Below are 23,329 nucleotides of genomic sequence, written 5' to 3'. Positions count from 1 at the left end.
TTCAAAAGTCTTCCCTTCTTTCTTAAACTTTGTGCATAGTCAAAGCATATCACATAAATTGCAACGGAGGAAGTAATTGAATAAGGTCATTGTAAAGGAACAATATCAGCATCTTAGGATCATATCTGAACATATCAGGAGCTTGATACCAGATCTGTATTTTATTTTGTAAAAATTTGATTTGATTTTATTGATTGTAATTTGTTAGAATTAGGAATGTATCTATGTAATTTAATACCATTTAATTTACCTGTAATCTTGGGATTCAATTCCCAATCAGCTGTATATATAGGAGAGCATCATAATACTATCAAACAAACTTTTCACTCATTCATCTCAACTCTTTTATGGTATCAAGAGCCTTTTAACACTCAAACGAGTTAGTCGATCCTCTTCATCATAATACTATCAAACAAACTTTTCACTCATTCATCTCAACTCTTTTATGGTATCAAGAGCCTTTTAACACTCAAACGAGTTAGTCGATCCTCTTCATCTCAATGGATAACACTCACCAATCTACTACTAATGTCACTAACTCTTCAAACTTACCAACCATCAATGCTTCTCCAAACCAAAACAACTAGATTATCAAATTCAACCCGGCTTCACAACTACCTATAAAGCTCATGGGCTCCAGTAACTTCGGCACTTAGAAAGCATAAGTTTATACACTCATGTGTGGGTATGATCTTGTTGATTATCTTGATGGTATTGCTGTCATCTCTCCAAAAATCTATCACGACCCAAACCGATGAGTCGTGACGGGAGTCTGACCTCTAGCGACCAAACACCCTAAACACTTATCTGAGACATACTGAACATCAAAGGCCCATAAATGGCATAAACTGATCTCATAAGAGGGAAACATCAGAACTCTATACAATCTGCATATATATATATATATATATATACACACACCACATGCGGAAGAACAGTGCAAGCCAGCTAGGCTGCTACATATACTATACACAAAAGAATAGAAGCCGACAAGGCTACATCATCTGACTACTACATACAACTGTCTACAGACCTCTACTGGAACAAAGCTGTAGAAAGGACGGGACAGGGCTACCCATATGTATACACATCCAAAAAGGGGCATACTAAAACTGACTGTAGCTCCAGATCAAATGGAGCGTGCGACCCTTGCTAGATCTAGAGGTCTGCGGGGGCACGGACCACCCGTCCGTCTCCCTATATTGGCGGCATGAACGTAGCCCCTTGAGCAACGGGGAGTCAGTACGGATAATGTACCAAGTATGTAAGGCATAAGAACAACAACACACACACACACACACACACACACACACATATATATATATATATATATATATATATACACATAAGAATCATGGATAAGATCTGAACTCATAAACTAAAACGACTGACTGCATGTACTTGTATGAACTAGTATCTACCTAAACCTGCAAAAATCTGCGTAACTGACAATGCCTCTATGGGCACATAATATGCATGCTCATACCTATCAATGATGGTCATGCATCTATATGAGTGCGTATATAATGCTCGATATGCGTGCGTATATAACGCCTGATGTATGTGCGTATATAACGCCTGTAAGCCTTTATGGCATCTCGTCATATCATATTGGATCCTCTGTGGCCATAATCAATATCATCATCATAGTAGTAATGCGTATATAACGCCTGACATATGTGCGTATATAACGCCTTCTAGTCACGGGTCAATGTACATAAATATATAATGAATGTATGCATGAATAAACTGTATGAATAGAATTGGCTACATAAGACTGGACCCATGAACAGAAGGATTACTCATAAATGGGGTAAATGAACATCAAAGACTGAAGTACTCCTAATACTTCTAAGAGTAGAGTAATATGGAAACTCGCTTACTCGCTTGGATCATTTAATAGGAACATGCCAAAAAGAAAGGAATGACCTTAACATACTCCGGAAGTATACTCAATCGTCAAACTTCTACCTCTCGAGCTTGCAAGTCTACAATTAAGATAACATAGGGCTTAGTTAGACTATTTACTTCACTTAGTAACCATCCTCAAATACGTATAAAGCTCAACAAACTATAGACAATAATTTCCTTTGTAAGCTTACAACTCTCCAACTTCTCATTCGATCCCACATTAACTACAATACTCACATCAACAATGCCAACACACACACACACACACACACACACACACACACACACATATATATATATATATATATCAAGATATACGTAAACTCGTTTCCAATCATCTCTTAATATAACCCTATATCACTACATTGCCCTTCATCAACTTAACACGTCCACAATTACCTTCTCTTCACTTAATATCACTAAAACTCTTGATATTCAACTTAAATATAAGGGTAGAAATCATTTACATACCTTGAGGGGTCAAGAATCCCAAGAATCACTTCAACTTCAACCCCTTAAACTTCACAATCTTGAAGAAACCCTAGAAACCTTCTTTTCACCATCTCGGGTTTACGGTCCGGCCTTGTCAAATCTTCACTAATATGATGGAAAATATTGGGAGAGAATATATTAGGGTTTTCTGATTTGGAGAGAAGGAAAAATATGAAATAGGGTCGTGGACCACCTATTTATACTTGGAAGCCAAAAAGGCTATAACGTCTGATTCGACAAGTGGGTCGACGGCCCGTCGACTTGCCCCGTCAACCTGCGCCTGCAGATGTATAGCTGCGGGATCCCGTCTTGAACATGCCGACGACCCATCGACGATGACTGGTGTCCTGCAGATTTTCTGATTTAGTTCAGATCGCGGCGATTCGATCGTTCAACTTTTAACTCTATAAATTGCCAGGAATATCTACTGGTACCCTCGTACACGGGGTAAGGCACTTTCTACTCTAAACTCGGGCTCGGGTCTCTATTCCAAGGGCATACCCGACTAGGAAACCATAGGTTCTACTACTACGAACACGAGGGGTGTAACAAAATCAATCAAAAAGATGATAAGGACATCCCAAATCCTGAGTTCCGAATCTGGTTTCGTCAAGATAGTATGATTCAGAACGCTCTCGTGGCGTATGTTAATCCTACCATAGCGCATCGATTGCTACTGTAACAAATTTCAAAGAAGCATGGGATCATTTGCACGTCACTTATTCAAACAAATCCCAAAAGGGCATATACAGTCTGAGAGACATTCTTGGAAAAGTCTTACGAGATCACAAGATAATTACTGAATATCTTCATAAGATTCGGTATATTACTGATGAACTTGCTATTGATGGAGCACCTATCAGTAATGAGTAACTTGTGATCAAAATCCTCAGTAGTTTAGGACCAGGATATCGTGAAATTAGTGCTGCAATTCCAGCTCGTGACAACCTAATCACATACGAAGAACTGCTTGATAAACTTTCTGGCCATGAAATCTTCCTCAAACATGAGGAACAAAAAGGGAGACAAATTCTATCACTGCCCAGGTTTCTCAACAGACGATAAAGCAATAATCAAGGTGTCGATCCTAAGTCATCCCACAAATAAAATGGCCAAAATCAACAGTGGCGTCAGTATGCCCAACAATCAGAACTTGAACAAGAACTTCAAAAACAATAACGGGTTGTTCCTATCAACTTGGCGTCCCACTTTTCCATCAAACTCAAAGTCTCAAATACAATGCCAATTGTGTGAAAAGCTTGGGCATGTGGCTAATGTGTGCAGATCTAAATCTTACAATCCCTTTGAAGTCAAGGCGCATTATGCTGCTCGCACCATGACCAATACTGACCCTTGGATCTTGGATGCCGGAGCTTCTTATCACATAACTGCTGATCCACAGACTTTAGTCTCACTATATGATTATTCTGGTTTCGAAGAAATCTCAATGGGTAACGGTAATAAGATCCCGATTGCACAGACGGGATCATCTCTTCTTCAAACTCCTAACTCTTCATCTATCCTCCATAATATTCTTTGTGCACCCTCCATTAATAAAAAAATGATTTTTGTCAATAAATTTTGTAAACAAAATAAAACTTCTATTGGGTTTATCCTTTTCATTTTGTTGTGAAGGCAACCAAAATCAGGCACCGTTTATTGCCGCGGCCGAGAATAGGGATGACTTGTACGAGTGTCCAACTGCAAAACATGCACTTCAAGCCAATCCACCAAAGGCGCATTAAGCTAGCGTCACTCCTTCTCTTACTCTATGGCATCAAAGATTAGGACATCCAAATAATCGTCTTTTAAATTTTATCATACATAGTTGTCATTTACCTTATTCCAATGCATCCAAGTTAGACCTTTGTAATTCTTGCCATTGCAGTAAAAGCCACAAACATCCTTTTTCTACTTCATCTTTCCATAGTTGTAAATCGCTTGATATTGTTTACATAGATGTGCGGGGTCCTTCTCCAGTTCTATTCATTGATCAAAAGTTATATTATGTTATTTTCGTTGATCATTTCACAAGGTACACATGGCTTTATATTGTTAAAAACAAAAGTGAAGTGTCAAAAGTTTTTTCAGAATTTAAACCATTAATTGAGAACTACTTTCAGACAAAACTTCTCACCCTCTATTCTGATGGTGGAAGAGAATTTCAAGCTTTTAAGCCCATTTTAGTTGCCAATGGAATTCAACACTTAATTTCCCCTCCTTACATCCCTCAGTGTGTGGCTTTGGCTGGATGTCGACATCAATATATTATTAAAACTACAAGAACACCACTCCACCAAGCATCTTTTCCCCATTCTTTTTTGGAGCTTTGCAGTTCAAGCAGTTGTTTATCTAATTAATCAATTTCCTTCTTTCAAATATCAAAAGTAAACATTCTGCTTATCAAGCTTTATTTGGTCATAAACCAAATTTCAAATTAATAAGGAATTTTGGTTGTCTTTGTTACCCATGGTTGAAGCCGTATTCCAAAAATAAATTAGAACCCGGATTAACGCCATGTGTATGCCTTGGTTTTTCAGTACGATATCACAATTATCAATGTTTTTATCCATTCAATCCAAAGTTTATCTTTCCAGAGATGTCAATTTTCTAGAAAATATCTTTCCTTATCAAAATCTTTTTTTTTTTCAAAATTCAAATCTTCTAACTCCAGAATATCATTCCCTCTAAAGTTCTTAAGTTGATAAATGGGTATTGTAGAAGTTACATATGGTCAGGGGCAAACGAGATTACAAGGAAATCACTTGTTGCTTGGTCCAGGGTCTGTATGCCAAAGTCGACAGGAGGCTTAAACTTGACAAATTTGCATCTATGGAATAGAGCTGCAATCGCCAAAACCTGCTGGGACTTGGCTAACAAACAGGACAAACTCTAGATCAGATGGCTTCATGCCTATTACATAAAGGGGTCTGTGATGCTGGATATGCCAATCCCAAAGCAGGCATGTTGGATGGTGCGCAAGATAATTGCAGCCAGGGACGTACTAGCTCACATAGGGGGGTGAGATCAAGCCGGGAAGGAGTATCATTAGGAAGCTATATTTGCTACAGCTAGGGGATAACCTTGTTGTGAGGTGGAAGAACTTAATGTTTCTCAACCATGCTAAGCCAAAAGCAATCTTTACCATGTGGGTGCACTGCCATGGACAACTCCTCACCTCCGACAGACTACTTAAATGGGGCATCAGTGTGGATCCAATATGCTCTCTCTGCCAACAATGTCCTAAAACCAAAGAGCATTTGTTTATAGAGTGTTCCTTCACCAGCCAAATTTGGGCCAGAATCTTAGCATGGATACAAAGGGACAGCTACAGCTACACTTGTTGGGAGCAGTACCTGGACTGGGCTGTCTCATGCGCAAAGGGGAAATCACAAAGAGCTGTGGTGTTCAAGATAGTCTTTGCAGAAACTGTATACGCGATATGGGTGGAAAGAAATTTGAGGGTCTTCGAGAAGAGATTTCGGGATGGTGATAGTATTGCTAGAGAGGTGGCTTATGTTTCAAATGTTAGAGCACCTGTTGGAGTAAAGCAAATGCTCCAGAGTTGTGTCTTTTGATCATGCTGGTGTAGTTATTGTATAGGTCCCCCTTTTTTCTTTTGGTTCCCTTTGAGATAGCACGCTGCGTTGGGCGTTGCTATGGTTTTGTAATGATACGATTTGGTGATTAATGGAAGCAAACAGTTACCAAAAAAAAAAAGAATACTATGGCATAATCTTCTCCCATACAAAAATTCAGAAAAATCTGAATATTCAAATAATTTTCAAAATCCCACACAATTTGATCTTATTCCTCCTATTCTAGTCTCTACACGTGCATCTTTGCAAATGGATGCTCCTACAAGTGCTCCAATCATTGCGTCCAATACTTCTCCTGAATCTCCAATGTCAGTGCCATCTACTTCTCCAAGGGTAAGTCATTCTAACTCTATTTCTTCTTCTCACGTTAATTCCTCCAATCCTAGTAATCCAACTACCTCTTCATCCTCAACTAGTTCCCTCCCTTCCCACCAATCTTCAACTCCACCTCTATCTCACCCTTCACTTCCACGTATAACTACCCCATCACAAAATAACATCTTTAAACCCAAATGTGTCTTTGACTATATGGCTGTCCTACCCTCTCTTCTCCCACCTTCCACTATGAAGCAGGCATCCAAGGATCCAAAATGGCGTTTATCCATGCAAGAGGAGTTTGGCGCTTTGCTCAAAAATAAAATATGGGAGCTCATACCTCCTGATCCTAAGCACAGCATTGTTGACAACAAATGGATCTTTCGTATAAAAGGGAAGGTTGATGGCTCTGTTGATCGTTATAAAGCTCGGTTAGTTGCTAAGGGATTTACACAACGTCCTGGTGTTGACTTTTATTCCACATTCAGCCCCGTAGTCGAGCCCATGACAGTACGCATTGTGCTCTCTCTTGCACTTGCTTTGGTTAGTCTCTTCATCAATTAGATGTCGACAATGCTTTCCTTCGAGGAAATCTCGAAGAAAATGTATATATGAAACAACCAAAAGGTTTTGAACATTCAGACTATTCAAATCACACATGTCATGTTCAAAAGACCATTTATGGGCTCAAACAAGCCCCACGGGCGTGATACAATGAACTCAAGGACTTTCTTGTCTTACTTGGTTTTAAAAAATTCTCACTCTGACAGCTCTTTGTTTATTTTTAACTCAATGGGTGTAACTCTATATCTCCTTGTTTATGTTGATGACAGTGTAGTTACAGGCAACAATGTGATAGATATTAACAATATCAAGCATGATTTATCTAAATGTTTTTTTACTCAAGGACCTTGGGCTACTGCATTATTTCCTAGGTGTTGAAGTCCTTCCAAATGCAGATGGTTTGGTCCTTTCTCAGTCTAACTACATCTCAGATGTGCTCAAAGAAAAGGTGTCCACTCCCCGTCATATACATCCACACAGCTTAAGTTGGATGACGGATCTCTTCTTACTGATGCAAAGCAATATTGCACTGCGAAATTGCTGTATTTGGCTTTCACACGCCCTAACATAAGTTATGTTGTGAACAGGATTTCTCAGTTCATGTATCATCCCAGTGTACTTCATTGGGCTGCTATTAAGCATGTTCTGCGCTATCTAAAACAAACAATAACACATGGCCTTTGCTTCCGTAAACAATCAGATCATGCACTTCATATTTATTCTGATACTGATTAGGCAGGTGACCTCACTGATCGATCGTCCACCTCTGCTTATGTCATTTATCTTGGTCTAAATCCCATTAGTTAGTCCTCCAAAAAACAACGCTCCGTTGTTCGTTCATCTACTGAAGCAGAATATAAAGCAGCTGCTGGAGCAGTTGCCAAAGGAAATTGGATAATGAACTTGCTATCTGAACTTTGCATTCCTCTTTCCAATATTCCAAAAGCTTTCTGCGACAATATCGGCGCTACTTATCTATGCCACAATCTAGTATTTCATAGCTGGATGAAGCACATTGCAATTGAGTTTCACTTTGTTCGAGATCAAGTGCAACAAGACCGCATCAACATTGTTCATGTTCACTCTGCGGATCAACTCACTGATACACTCACTAAGCCACTACCTACTGCATCTTTTCAATGCAATATCATCAAGTTAGGAGTTGTTGACACCTCTCCTAACTTGAGGGGGCAAAAAGGGAAAATAACAACATCCTTGGATCATATCTGAACATATCAGGAGCTTGATACTAGATCTGATTTTATTTTATAAAGATCTAATTTTATTTTATTGATTATAATCTGTTAGAATTAGGAATGTATGTCTGTAATTTAATATCATTTAACTTATGTGTAATCTTGGGAATCTTCTTAATCAGTTGTAAATAGGAGAGCATCATAATACAATCAAACAACCTTTCACTCATTCATCTCAACTCTTTTAGTTCGATGGGTCGGGATATCCCGTCCCATAAGCCTAGTGGGATGGGACGAGATTAGTGGTTCGTCTTCGTTATCCTGTCCTCCTCCTCTCCCCCCCCCCCCCCCCCCAAAAAAAAAAAAAAAAAAAACACCAAACCCCAATCCCTTTAAGTCCAGGTTTCGCCCATTCCACTTAAATTAGAAAAATCATGTTTGCATGCTTTGAATTTGCTTTGTTATTAATTTAAGTTTGAAGTTTATTTTAAATATTTGTCCATTTGCTAATACGTAGTCTTTATCACATTATCACCCCCTCCATAAGTTTATTGGGAGGGATAGGCCTAGTGGCTCGGCCTCCCGTGTCCTATCCTGTCTCATTAAAATTGTCTCGTCCCATCCCGTTAGACAGCCTTACCCCTACACTTGTTCGAATTGGTGTATATTAATACCACTTCTTGCGCTAGAGATCTATATGCACGAAATGGCAGTGCTTGAGAAGAAATTTTTTAAGTCTAAATAAATATGTTTTGCTGTTTTCATTAATAAAAATGTTCTTTTTTACTTTTATATTTGCCTTTTACTATTTTCATTAATAAAAATATTCTTTTTTACTTTTTATATTTGCCTTGTTTTTATCTTTCTTTATTCCTTTTCTTCTTTTCCCACCATTACCATCACTTCAACTACCTCCATCTTCTCTGTGATCACCACCTTCTCTAATTATGTCAAGGAAGCAGTTATGCTATTGTGACTATTGTTGAGATTGATCTTCTTGTTGGTATAGTTAAAGTTAATTGTGGCGAAATTAGAAATTTCGAAAGTGTTAAGATTTAATATATATCTATAGAAGTCTTTTGGTCAAGGAGAATTGTAATAGAGAACCCTCAACAAGCCATCGCTATTAGATGCATGCATCGGTTAGAGAGACGATCGACCTACTTCTTGCTACTCATGAACAAGGAAATATTATTGATGTAGATTAATTACAGTTTTTATATAGATTTATATCATTATGTTGTCTTGGTGTTGTGATTAGTGCGAGATAGAGACTTTTTCTAATGACCTATAAATTTCTGAATATGCAGACACAATGCTACTCTTCGTTTATAGAGTGTTTGCCCAAGCTTTTTCAAGGCTAAAAACATATTTTTCACCAAAAAAATATTATTTTTGAAAATTGAGTTTGACCAACAAAACAGAGTACTTTGAACAGTAGCAGAAATAGCTTTTTTGTTGTTGGAATAAGCTGCAAATTTCTGATTTTTTCAAGAAGCAGAAGAATGCATGAAACATTAATAGTGCAGAAAATGGGATTTTCATTAATCAAAACAGACACAAATTGCAATATTGTTTTCCCAAAAATTCAAACAGAACATTGAAAGATAAAACCCTCCATTCAAAGGGCATTAAAGGAAGGAATTGCATTCAGAAAGAAAAAAGATTTATTAAAAAAAAAAAAAAATCAAAAACAGCAGTCTCTTCTTCATTGTGTGCTCCATCTTCTTGGTGATGCCTCTATTCATCAATAGCCAGTGGAACTTTCTCAGCCTGAAAATACACAATCAACAAATATACAAATTAGCAACAGAGTGCAAAACTTTATAACCATCCCAATTAAATTAAAGAAGATACACTTACAGCTTTCTTAAACATAAGTTCATAAAACATTTCGAGATAGCGCTTCTTTGCACTAGCAACTTTGTCATTTGTGGTTGCATACTTCCAGAATCCATAAATCCCAGATAATGTCATCACTTTCTGTGAATAAATTTGCCATGTATACCTAGCAAAAGTCAAAAGTAATAAAAGGGTTAGTTTTAGTTTGTTCAAAAGTTAAAATCTTGGTTGTGCACTTGTGCTAATAATTAAATTGCAAAATCTTATTACTTCTCAATGATACGTTGTAGGCCTCCCTTGGAAATGTTATCCCAATAACTTGGATCTTCTTTGGATTTCTCAAAGAAATTGACCAAAAGATCAGCATTCTTGTCACCCTGATTAGGGTCAATGTGGAATCCAGATTTTCCATGCACTATAATCTCAAATGGTCCACCATTACAAGTAGCAAAAGTTGGCAAACCACAAGTCATGGATTCAACAACTGTCAAACCGAAAGCCTCGTAGAAAGCTGGCTGAACGAAAGCACCCCTCGTGTCTGCAATATATCGGTAAAGCTCTCCGTTCCTTATACGATTCATCTGAGAAGAAATCCACCTGAATTGTCCATTCAGGTTGTAGGTTTCAATAAGGTCATACATTTTCTTCATCTCTGCTTGCTCTTCCAAATCCTTGGATTCTTTCCTTCTGTCTCCACCAACAACCACAAGGTTAACAAGCTCTCTCAGCCTTGCATTCTTGGCATACCATTCAACGAGCCCTGTTAGATTCTTCACGCGATCTAGCCTTGCCATGGTAAAGAGAATTGGCTTGTTCCGGTCCTTCAACACACATCTGTTTATGTCGATATCAAATGATTAATCTTGTTGGAAAAGAAGTAGATAAATGGAATGAAATGAAAAGAGAATTAAGGAGACTAACAGGTGCTCTTTGTTCTCAACAGGACTGTAGAGTAGTTCTTCAATTTCCGGGTGGAAATTGGTTAGCCTTTTTTCCTTCTCTGTGTAAGGGAAGTAGATTGACATATCAGCCCCAGGGGAGACAATGTTGAACTTTGGATCAAATGAATCAATTCCATGGACTACTCGGTACAATCCAGGCATGGTAAAAGCAGTGTGGCTCTCATACTGCCCTACAGTATTCTTGCTGCAAATCCAGAATTTTGAATATAAACAGAAATACAACAATGAAACAGGATTTGATCAGCAATTTCAAGTCCATTTGTTTTGGGAAATTACATTTTGGACTGCTCACCAAAATAATAGCCAGAAAATGTATAGGTTTTGTATATTACATATAATATATTTTGTATATTAAATATAATATATACCCTGTATACATAAATATACCTATTCACTGTATATGTTATGTATATTTTGGCTACCGCCATAATTAAAGAAAGCCTTGTTTTACCTTCCAGCGATTTCTTGGAAAGTGCTGGTGATGATGAAATCAGTGTGATTCATCGCAAAAAGATCAGCACTGAACTGACTTGAGAAATGATACTTGTCATCAAATTTCTTCCAGTAAAGGTCAGAGTTTGGATACTTGGTTTTCTCCAAGGCATGAGCTATTGTGCATTGAGTAGCCCCAAATTTCTTAGCCAACAAGGAGGCAGCAAGGTTTCCCTCACTGTAGTTTCCAATGATCAAGTCTGGTTTAGCTTGCAGCTCTTTGACAAGTTCTTCCGCGACATCCTGAGATTAATTTAAATGAATCTTAGTCAGCATAATTTTCAAATGTAGAACCTCAGTGAAAGTTTATTTCAATTAATGATACTCAACCTCAGTGAAAGTTTCCATGTATGGCCAGACTTCGAATCTTGAGATCCATTTGCGCAACATTCCTTTCTCAGTTCTAAATGGAACACGAATAATATGAGAATGCTCTGCCCCATATACTTTCTCCATGCGCTCACCACAAGTGGTTCCAACTGCATCAGGCAGCAGCCTTGTTACCTGATATGAAACAACAAGAAAGATCAATCTAAGAAAAGTAAGAAGCCAAAAAATTTAATTCCATGTAGAACAGAGGACACTTACAACAAGGATCCGGGGGAGGATATCATCAAGTCCTTGAAGCTTCAAACGGAGAAGCATCTCACGCTCCATGGCTGGAACTTGATCAAGAATGTACACAACCTACTCAACACAGTATAAAGAATTTGATCAAGAATGAAAATTTCTTGATTTTGCAGTATGAAAGCCTGAAAAGTTACTAGATATGCCACTGGACACAAACCTGGCCACCAGTGTCGGGATAACCAAGGACGTTTTCTTGAGCGAAATAACCATGAGGGGTGAGAATGACAACATTGAAAACCAATGGGATTCTTCCAAGGAAATTTTCCAAGGAAGATGCATTAGGAGCCTCAAGGAGGTGCAACAAATGACAGATTGTTTCTTGCACGCGTTGAGCAGTGTTTCCCCACCCTCTTTCCAAGCCAATCTCTTCAAATTTCGATTCAAAGTTGGAGTATGGAGTTTCTGGATTCAGAGTGTGCAGATATTCCTCTGCTTTTTTCAGGACATATTGGAAACTTTCCAGGCTTTGGATGCTTTCTTTCACCATCAATGACTGTTCAAATTGACATAGTTAGAAAACACACATGATAATCATACAACTGGACCAAAAACAGTAGCCTACACTACTTAAAAAAAAATAGGAATTAGTGACTGATAAATTCTGTAGCTAACAACAAAAATTATCAAAATATTCTATCGGCTAAGAACAATTTAGCGATGAATTAGTTCTAATTCCAGTTTTTTTTTATGTAATTGTGCATGAGTTACTTTTACTACCTTTCCTTTGTAGTTATGCTGTCTGAGAAAGTCAAGGAGGCACTTGGCAATCTCCTTGTCATGGAACATTGTTGAAGCAATATGGCGATTAAGAAACTCCAAACCATTACCAATGGAGTCAGAAAGTGTCTTTGGAGGAGTTACAGTAGTAAATGGCTCAAAATCCATTTCCAAGACGTTTCCACTGGTATCATAATTCACACACAAACATTAGAATTAAAAAAAAAAAAACTCAATTCACAAAACGAACTTGCAGAGTATTCAAATTACCTTTCATCGACAGCGTTCTCTTTCAATTGAAGGTATTTGGGGATGCTCAATTCAGCCACTTTCTTTGTCTTAAGATTCAGTGACACATACTCCCACACACCGGGCCTTGGACGTACAGCTAGTGCAAGTTGTGGTGGTACAATCACAGCTTCTTGGCTGCAACTGAGAACTTCCACGAGTGCACTGGCACCAACATTTACTCCATTCTTCTTAGTATTCACAGAAATCAAATGGTTCAAGAGATCAAGTGGTTTCATGACCCCTTTCCCTTCAGTTTCAACCCTGTGCCAAAACAAAAACAATTCAAAGAAATCCTCAGAATTTTTTTTCCAGAATATAGTAGTACTAACACTACTAAGAAAACTGGAATTAGTGACAGAAAAATTCTATAGCTAAACATCAAAATCCTCAGAATTTTTTTTCCAGAATATAATAGTACTAACACTACTAAGAAAACTGGAATTAGCGACAGATAAATTCTAGAGCTAAACATCAAAATCCATGGTTAGCGACAAACAAATTCAATAGCTAAACAGCAAAATCCACTGATTAGTGACAAACAAATTCAATAGCTAAACAACAAAATCCACTGATTAGCGATAGATTATCAAAAAAAACATTTAGCGACGTATTAGCCACAGATAACTATGTTCGTAGCTAACTGATCCTTTTGATAATATGTCGAACTATTTATCACATATTAACAACAAAGTTCGTAGGTACTTCCAGTTTTTTTTTTTGGTGGTGTAATGGGAACAGCTTACATTAGCTATAGTTCTTAAGAAAATTATGTAGTAATGTACCTTGACTTGAGTGCCGAAATTTCATCTGGACGAGCCAAAATGGATTCCTCCAAACGGTCCTTAATGCTAAGACTACTAGCTGCCATTTTTTCCTCTAAAACTGAACTTTGTTTCTGTTGAAGAAAACAAAGAAAGAATGGATAAAACGTTGATGTGAAAAAACAAATTAATCAGGCCAAATTTATAAGGATAATGTAACTAATATGTTTAACTGTAGATGGGCCAAAGTAAAAAAGAAAAAGGTGATATTATTTCAATGATGATGAGATCTCAACTTGCACTAAAGTAATTTTCTAAGCAAACCACCAGCTATTGTTATTGATTGGTGGAGCACCAAAAAGATGTAACACAACCACCAAACTTTAGCTGTAAGATTAATGATGAGATTAGACATTAATTATCAACCTACATTATTAACTAAAAAAAGAAAACAGACAGAAATTTTTAAACGAATAAGGTGCATGGAAAAGGTTATAAAGATGGTGAAATGTGACCTTTATTCCCACAAATATTGGGAACATGACTAAATGAATGGAGAGAAACTGAGATAACGTAACATTATAATGATAATGATACAAACAATATGAATCAAAAAAAATTATAAGAGAGAAAAGGACCTATTAATTACTTTAACTTGTAGAAGGGATTAGAACTTGATAGTAAAGAGCAAAGGTAATGGTGGGGATGGGTGAAATTTATAGAGGAGACGTTAAGTTCTAAAATTATAAATGGTAAATGTAATAAATTTTATTGTTAGACTATAACCAAAAAAGAATTACCCCTTTCCTTTATAAGATATTATTTTCCATATGAACTAATTCTTATCCACCAAGAAAGCATCATATAACTATTTATGGTTTGCTAAATCTTCAGAGCTGATGAAATCGTTTCCAATTATTATGCATGCAAAAGGCGGTGGCCCTTTTACTTTTTGTGTCTTTTACCACTAACCATAGCCCATAGCCATAAGGGAAAAAATGGAATAGTGAAAAAAGAATAATATAGAAATTAAAGAGAAAAACAATCAATGTATGGTAAAAACAAGAGGACGTCATTTTGGGAATGCATGCAAGCATGCACATCCTATAATATATTCCTAATATACTGGCAAATAATCTAGAAAACGGGGAAATAAAGAAGGAAAGAGAAAAATAAAAGAATTTAATGTAAAAACTAAAGAAAATACTAAAATGAAAAGTCGGCAAAGTCACAAAAAACAATGTGTAAAAAGATTCTCAGAGTAAGAAGAAAAGATGAACTATGTGCCATCAATTAATACTTCAAATGTTCAAAAAGTATGAGGTTCTAGAAAGAAAATATTTAGTTACTCATTTGAGAAAATAATTTCACGTGCAATTGCATCAATTTCTTGTCAAATCCAATGGGTAAAATTAGGGCTGGGCATAAAATACTGAAATCCGAATTACCGAATCGAACTGAAGATTTTGGTAATTGGTAATTCGGTGTTCGGGAGTAAAATTTTAAAATTACGGTATTCGGGTTCAGGTTTGGTATGAGATATTAATGCCGTTCGGTATTTGGTATGTACCTAATACCGAATTATCTATTGAATAAAGATTTATCCTTAGTTATAACCCATATATCTAACAAGACCATCAATAGTCAGCCAAAGAATCCTTAGTCCCTATGAGCTATGACCGATCGTATATGACTCTGAGTATTTGAGTGACTCAAAACAGAGTAGCAAAATAGGGGCATATAACTAGTGCTACTGCTATCTGCTGTTCTTGGATAATTCATTTTAGAAGCAGGATTTGGATATCTTCTAGTCTTTTCTAAATTAATTTACTAGATGTATATTAATTGTGTCAATTAGCTTTTCTTATATCGTGTCTCCACATCGAAAACAAAAATACATGAATGAACCGTATTAAATTTATAATTCAGTTGATTCCAACTCCAATACAGTATTATCGAATACCATACCGAACCGAAGTTTGATTTACCAATTACCGAACCGAACTTTTTCGGTTCGGTATTTGGTATCTACATTCAACTACCTATTACCGAATTACCGAATCCGAATTTTGACAATACCGAACCGAATACCAAATGTCCACCCCTAGGTAAAACAAAGAACTTCATTTTCATTTTGATTTTTCTAAATGGGCGCAAACCCAAGCTGACAAGACGCTAAATTCAAATTCGTGAAATTGCGACTTAAATTGTAATATGCGGTTGGAGGTCATATGAGTCCACATCAACTCAATATCTTTTATTCACATCTTATATTTTTGTATTAAGAAGTTTATTAACTATCTATAAGTATTTGATTGTGAACCTAATTATTATTATATATTATTAATCTAAGAATGCTATAGGAACTCATAAACTTTAAAAGTCGATATTCGCCACTATGTGGTTACGGAAACACCTCGGGTAACATTGCAATATGTTCTGGGACAATTTTGACAAAAAAAAAAAAAAAAACTTTTTGGACTGCTGATTGAAAAAGCAATTAGCATTTCAAAATTAATTGAAATTTAATCACTTTTTAATAAGTAAATAATATTTGAATAACAATACGCCTCAACAGGTCAATGGCATACAGCTTCTGCACAAAAGTGCTTTTTCTTCTCTTCTTTGTTTTCTTCTCGAACTCTAGGATACTATCTTGGATAGTCACTTGTAGTTCAAACTTTAGGATATTATTTAAAATTTTATTTTTGCAATTCAAAATTCCAGAACAGAATTTGAAGGCATGATGATTTTGGACATATTTTAATATCCACTATTAGAATGAGAGTTTTTTTCCGCCGTAAATCAATGGAAAATCTATATTATAAAATATGATTTTTCCTTCTCATTTTCACCAAACCAGCTCACTAGGAAAACACATGGTGTGAAACAATGATTGAACATTTTACGGTTGGAAATTTTAGTAGGCAAATAGTAATTTTTTAGTAGTGATCAACTCGCCATTATTTTTACATTGTCTTATTGTGCTTTTAAGTGTTAATAATAATATATATCTACTAATTAAGCTAAGTTACTGTCCTACTATCAGTGGGGATGATCCTTTCCCCACATTTTTTCCACAAAAATCTTCATCATTTAATTCATAGAGTACATAATATGTCCAAACGAGTTTACAACATCATTCACCATCCAACTTGGGAATATTCCATCCCAAGAGCATCTCCGGATTGTAGGTAGTCTGAACTGGAATGAAGTGCGCGGACTTAGTCAACCTATCAACAATAATCCAAATGACATCAAACTTGCCCAAAGTTTTTGGTAGACCAACCACGAAATCCATAGCTATCCTCTCCTACTTTCACTCGGGAATAGGCATCCTATTCTTGTGAATCCCATTGTATTTTTTTCTGTCTCTTGATATCTCACTTATCATCTGGAAAAGAAAAGATAATATTAATGGATTTGAGTGATACACATTTCTATGGCAAGTATCTGTTGATTTACTGATATATGATGCCTTATCCAAGGACTCTCTCAACAAATCGGTACCCCAAGGTCTCACCTCGAAAGCATCAAACCACCCAATGGAGAACGACATCTCCTGCCATATAAAGCCTCAAAGGAGCCATATCAATGCTCGAGTGTTAACTGTTGTTGTACGCGAACTCAGCCAAAGGTAAGAACTGGTCCCAATGACCACCAAAGTCGATCACACAAGCTCGCAACATGTCCTCTAAAACATGAATAGTCCTCTCGGACTGACTATCGATCTGCGGGTGGAAAAGCTATACTAAGGTCCAATTGAGTCCCCAATTCCTTTTGCAAAGTCCTCCAGAAATGAGAAGTGAATAGAGTGTCTCTATCTGAAATGATGGAAATGGGCATACCTTGCAATCTGACGACCTCTTGATGGGTGGACCCAAGCGGGTGGCCTTCCAGCTACACCAGATGGTTCTCAGACAAGAGGGCGGAGGTCAGACTCCCGAACAGTATAAGACCCAGGGGGGCACAGCCTGTCGCTGTTATGGCACCCAGTATTTAGAGTATCAGTCTAGTCACTCAACTAATGGAGTGCGTTTGGTATAGTAGTAGTCTGGTAGTTGAGACTTCGCCCTTTGTTCTTCAGTAAAGCTGAGCCCACATTTATTAGTTGTTCATGCACTTTTAAATTCAAATTTTCAGGATCAGCAGTTCTATGAGGTTTAAACCCGGTGGCGTTAGAAATCAATGGAACTTTTCAAACGTAAACTTCTTCACCAATAGCAACTCTCTATCGACCCCTTTTCATCCTTTAATCTTAGCTCGAACCCTATCCTTTCCCCAATTCATGGATGGTATATACAGCACCACAGTTTCAAATGTACAAAGAAATCATAACGGGATAATTATTCATATTATCTACGAAAATAATGGGATAATTTCATTGGTGGTACTAAGAAAATAATGTGATAATCTCAATCCAAAATGTACAATTTTTTAAAAATATATAATTGGGTGGTTTCAGTCTGAAACGTACAAAAAATCACAATGAGGCATAATTTCATAAGCTATATAAATTATTAAAAGTGTCAATTCGATGTTATAAACGTGATATAACATGAAATTCCTTAGTGTCCTAGATTTCAAACTTATTCGATGTTGTATGTTAATTATACTAATAGTGTTAAAAATTACACCATCTGTATGACTTAAATTTGATTTTCTCATAACTTAAGTCTCCTCACCAAAAAAAAAAAAAAAGGGGTCTTTGTCACCTCATTAATCTTGTTAATAGTAGACAATTTTATTCTTCCAATGTATATAATTTAAGTACGTCTTTTTTGTCTTCATAAACTAAGTCTTCTGGCCTCATTAATCATGTCAAAAGAAGACCATTATGACTCGAAAGAACTGCCTTTCATTTCTTGGGGTGATTATACATAGTATAATCCTATTCTTCTTTTCCAATCACTCACACCGCACGACATGGTATATTTTACCACGATGTGTAGACCCTAGTTGTTTGATTTAATGGGCTACAGTGCTGGAAATGATTCTGAGCTATGTATGAAAAATCATGCTTAATTAGGCCCACTTCAAATAAAATAGTTTCTCCTTTTCTTAGAACAGACATTTCGGTGGTTAGTTTCTTCGGAATAATTTATCAACTTAAAGAAAACACCAAAAGCATTTGAACATCTTAATGCAATACAGCTAAGTAATATATATGTTAATAATACTCCATCCGTCCCAATTTAAGTGACTTAATTTGACTAGACACGGAGTTTAAGAAATAAAGAAAGATTTTTTACTCTTGTTATCCGAAATTAAAAATGTATGTAATGTACACTTGACAACTTACTAAATAGAGAAAGAGTCATTTTGGGACAGACCAAAACGAAAAGTAAGAAACTTGAATTGGAACTGAAGGAGTCCTATTTACCATAGCGCTTGCTTAGACACGTGATATTATAGAAGGAAAAAGGATTAACCATATTCACTTACTATGCATAACGTTTTGACTTCATTCTCCATTCTACTTTTTAGTCATTCATATAGCAAATCATCTTTTATTGCCTTTGAACCTCCGGTTGAAGTATAATATATTGTAATTGTAACTATCTGTTTGGCCGTTTTGAGTTTTTTAGGCTTGCCCCCTCAAAATGAGGGCACGGTTCCCAAGGCAATCGAGTGAGTTTCAGATCAGTTTTAGCAAAATTGAAAGTTCTTAAGTAAAGGAAATGAGGAAGTTTGACCAAAGTCAACATTGGGGGTAAATGCGTCTTTTTCGAAGTTTCGCTGGTTTCATTAAGTCCTGAATGTGATTTATGACTTAGTCGAGTCATTATTTCGGGTCCCGAGGGGTTCAGGAAGATTTTGGATGTTCGGCTGCTAAGTTTTGAGTTTTGAGAAAGTTAGAGCGATTTTATGGAAAAGCGTGCCTTAATGTTGTCAGATCAGTGTTTTGAGTGTGCAAGCAAGTTCGTAGCGTCGACTATATTCAAGTTACATAGTTGGATTGTGTCTGTGACGTTCCGAATGAGTTTTGGGTGTTGGATCGAAGATCGGAGCCTATTCTTGAGCTGTTGGTTTCTGGTGTGGCCGCAATTTCGGCGTTTAGACGGCAATTGCGGTGTTGTCCCGAAATTGTTGTGGTAGGCAAGTTAGGGGAAAGACCACATTTGTGGTTTGATGGACGCATTTACGGTTATCGCTTTTCTAGTGATTTGCCGCATTTGCGGTGGTCTGCCGCATCTGCGGTGCCTGTCCGCAATTGCGGTGGTACTTGACAAATTTATAAAGTTTTTTCCAACGGAAATATTTTTCCATTTTCATAGTTTGAGTTCTAGACCTCGGTTTTGGGTTATTTCAAGGGTTATTTTCATGATTTGACTCGGGGTAAATTTTTAATCACTATTTTGTCGCTTCCTATCGAATTCTTTCATTTATTTGGTGAGTAATCCATGATTTGGGTTGGGGGAGATGAGAGTTTTGGCCCTAAAGTTGAAATAAAGCTTATCTGTGATTTGGGATCCAATTAATGGATGGTTTGGATGATATTCTGGATTTAGACTAATTAAGTCTTGGGTAAAATCGATTTTCAAATAAAATTTCAGTTTTGCCCTTGGAGCTCAAATTTGACTATTTTGGGTTCGCTTTTGGTTCCGAATAAAAGTATTGCAATATGAGTTTCGTTAGGCTCATTTAACCTCGTAGAGTACTATTTTGACTAGATTGAACTTGTTTGATGATTTTAGTGCAGTATAGCTTCGGGAAGACTTATTTTAACTCAGATCGAGATTGGGAGCATTTTGAGGCGATTCGAAAAGGAAAGGCTCTGACTTGATGGTTCATGTTCCGCTTCGAAGTAGATTACATTTTACTCTTAAGACTCCGATTATGTAGCGACCCGCTAGGTCGTTATGGGTGGTGACTTAGAAAACTAGACCTTCATTAGGAATTTTGAGGCCGCGGGTGAGTCCATAGCGTGCTTTTATGTATATGTGCATGTTTTGTTTGCATCTGCAGGGCCTCGGATTGATGTTGAGATTTTTGGGTGAAAAACTGGTGGAAAAATTGAGCTACTGGTCAAAATGGACTGTTGTAGTGGGTCCGCCGTAGCTGTGCTAGGCTCGTCGCTGCGAGGCGAGGGAAATTAAATGAGATTCTCCATAGCGGAAGGATTCCCGCTATAGCGAGACCGCTGCAGCGGTCGACGGGAGGTAGAATCCGTGTTTTATATTCTTTATTCTGGACCCATTGCCCACACAACTCCAAAACTGTTTCCAAGAACTCCTGTGGTGAAATTCTAAGGCTGGTGCTAAAGTACTCTTGAAAGGTAAGTCTCACCCCTTCACTTTGTTCATTCCATCATATTGTTAGGTTCCATGATTAGTTAAAGGGTCTCTAATGGTGAATGAAAGGATAGAACCCTAGAAACTGCAAACCCTTGAAAAAAATGAATGGGTTATTGATTCTATTGTTGTTTAATCATCTGGGAGTATGGATTATCACTTCCTAGGATGAGAATTCGATTATTAAATGATGAGAATGATGTATTGAGACTTAGGATTTCATAAGGATGGTAGCTTTAGCATAAAAACTACTTGTAAAAGGGTTGAAATGATTAGAAAACTCATAAATGGATAGAATATGATTATTGGGATCAATATTAGTATGAATTCACGCTTAGTGATAGTTCACCCATTTGAAAAAGGGGTCGAAGTAGTTAGGTTCTTTTCCCCAATTGTTATATTGTTTGAGTAGATGATTCGAATACTCATGTAGCGCTATATTCAAGACTTTGAATGTTCGGAAGCTTTGTGAAAGGGGAAAGCTATCGCGGAGTGATTGCATTGTCCCAGTTCTACTTTGAGGTAGGTTACGGTCTGCTTGAGTTAGACTTTGATTAGTTAATTGTATATGTTATGAAATTGATAGAAGAAGCATGATTAGGGCTTCAGACATAAAGTGTAATTGGAAATTCCCAAGTTTGACATTGATTGATCTATTACGTGATGAACTATTATGATATGATAAAGAAGGAGTTAATGAATACTCTTCTTGTTGACTTGGAGTAATCCCTTATTCATTTTATTGATGAATTAATTCTTGAGTCTTGATAAGACTTGTGACATGGTGACTTATGTGTTCCTTGATATTGACTTATTGATTGTTCACATTCCTTAATTGATTGTGGAACAGAAATATGCTGTGATGAGAAAGATAATATAAATATGAAAAGGCACATTTGACAGGGGGTGAGGATATGGCCTAGTTATGGGCTCGTGATCCTAGGTCAGCTCCGGAGCGAGTGGTACATGGACACTATGGGTCCCCTGCAGGTCATGGCTATTTGGGCAAACATTACCATTTAGCATGTGTGTATAGATATGTGACAGAGTTGAGATAATTTGTGAGTTATGGTTGACAACGATATGGGTTGAGTTATTTTATTGATTGTTCTTATGTGGGCTTACATTATTCGGTGATGAAATAATTCTTGTTGATGAGTTCTTGTGAATATGTGTTGTTGTCCCTATTTGTCTATTTTATTGATTTTGTGATGTTATGCATAATACTAATCTTAATCGGCCTATGATATCTACCGGTACATAGTGTTTGTACTGATACTAACTTGCTGCATTCTTTTGAGTGCAAATTGTGATCCAGAGACATCTACCAGACCTCATATTTAGCGTGAGGCCAGTTTTCGATTGATTTGAGGGTGAGCTCCTATCTATGCCAGGCCGCCTGAAGATCTTTCTCATTTTAGATGTCTATTTCATTTCAAACATGTATGTTCATTTCAGACAATTGTTCATTCTTTGGATAGTTATGTTTTAGAGTCCTTGTACAATGACTTTTAGATTTTGGGGTTGTAATAGTTAGACTTTCGCACCTTTATTTATTTATGGCATAACTAGACGTTTTGGATGATTATTATTTTTGTTATATTCTTGATATGTCTAAAAGTGGCTAAGTAGTTGGTAATCGTTAGATGGTTGGTTAAGAGGATTGGTGTCACGACCCAACCCGCCATGACTAGCACCCAACTAAATCCTAGTGGGCGAACCAACACACAAGACATCTATCCATTCAAATCCGATTTTATATTAACCAAACTAATCAGTTATTACTCAAATGAACAAAATAAGTCATGCCATAAAATACTGAAATAAGTGCGGAAGTTCTAACTATTACAAAATCCCCAAAATTCGAAAGTCATCGTACAGGACTCTAATCTAAAACATATCTATGGAATGAAACCTAACTAATAAATCCATAATGTCCAGAATGAGAAAAGACATCATAAGAGAAGATCTTCGGGCGGCCTGGCAAGGAAAGAAGCTCACCCTAAATCTATCAACAAACGTCCTCCACGCTAGAGGTGAGGACGGGTAGCAGTCTCCGTATCACAATCTGCATTCAAAGAATGCAAAGAAGTAGTATCGATTACAAACACTATGTACCTAGATATCATAGGCCGACTAAGATTAGTATCATGCATAATTCATAAAATTAATAGAATAAACAAGTCAGTCAACAGACATGAATATCAAAAACCACAGCAAGTGAAACAAGGGTAATCACAATCAAATTACCAAGAATGTCAA

The 23,329-nt window shown here is 36.9% G+C and overlaps 2 protein-coding genes across 2 annotated transcripts; one reads left to right on the top strand and one right to left on the bottom strand.

Annotated features, from left to right (window-relative positions):
• Window positions 1-5,549: 5,549 nt before the first annotated feature.
• On the top strand, window positions 5,550-5,981 carry LOC132038471 (uncharacterized). The gene has a single exon (XM_059429136.1). It carries the CDS (start codon window positions 5,550-5,552, stop codon window positions 5,979-5,981), a length of 432 nt encoding a protein of 143 aa, XP_059285119.1.
• A 3,617-nt stretch (window positions 5,982-9,598) lies between these two features.
• On the bottom strand, window positions 9,599-13,952 carry LOC132037115 (sucrose synthase-like). The gene is made up of 11 exons (XM_059427573.1): window positions 13,794-13,952; window positions 12,991-13,272; window positions 12,721-12,904; window positions 12,161-12,496; window positions 11,962-12,060; window positions 11,704-11,877; window positions 11,333-11,616; window positions 10,841-11,065; window positions 10,190-10,753; window positions 9,941-10,085; window positions 9,599-9,850 (listed from the first exon to the last, which is right to left on the bottom strand). Exons 1-11 carry the CDS (start codon window positions 13,877-13,879, stop codon window positions 9,818-9,820), a joined length of 2,412 nt encoding a protein of 803 aa, XP_059283556.1. The 5' UTR covers window positions 13,880-13,952; the 3' UTR covers window positions 9,599-9,817.
• Between the last annotated feature and the right edge of the window lie 9,377 nt (window positions 13,953-23,329).

Source organism: Lycium ferocissimum, chromosome 11 (genome assembly GCF_029784015.1).
Source record: "Lycium ferocissimum isolate CSIRO_LF1 chromosome 11, AGI_CSIRO_Lferr_CH_V1, whole genome shotgun sequence".
NCBI classification, from domain to species: Eukaryota; Viridiplantae; Streptophyta; class Magnoliopsida; order Solanales; family Solanaceae; genus Lycium; species Lycium ferocissimum.
Note: the sequence above shows the minus strand (reverse complement) of the source record. Positions and strands in the feature narration are given on the sequence as shown.

What these genes read in the sequence shown, in the direction of transcription:
- LOC132038471 (XM_059429136.1), top strand. Translation starts at nt 5,550, where the DNA reads ATGTGGGTGCACTGCCATGGACAACTCCTCACCTCCGACAGACTACTT.
- LOC132037115 (XM_059427573.1), bottom strand. Translation starts at nt 13,879, where the DNA reads ATGGCAGCTAGTAGTCTTAGCATTAAGGACCGTTTGGAGGAATCCATT. An exon ending in GAGAACGCTGTCGATGAAAG is followed by an intron (nt 12,905 to 12,990) that starts GTAATTTGAATA and finishes TTATGATACCAG; the next exon opens with TGGAAACGTCTTGGAAATGG. An exon ending in TCCTCCCCCGGATCCTTGTT is followed by an intron (nt 11,878 to 11,961) that starts GTAAGTGTCCTC and finishes GTTTCATATCAG; the next exon opens with GTAACAAGGCTGCTGCCTGA.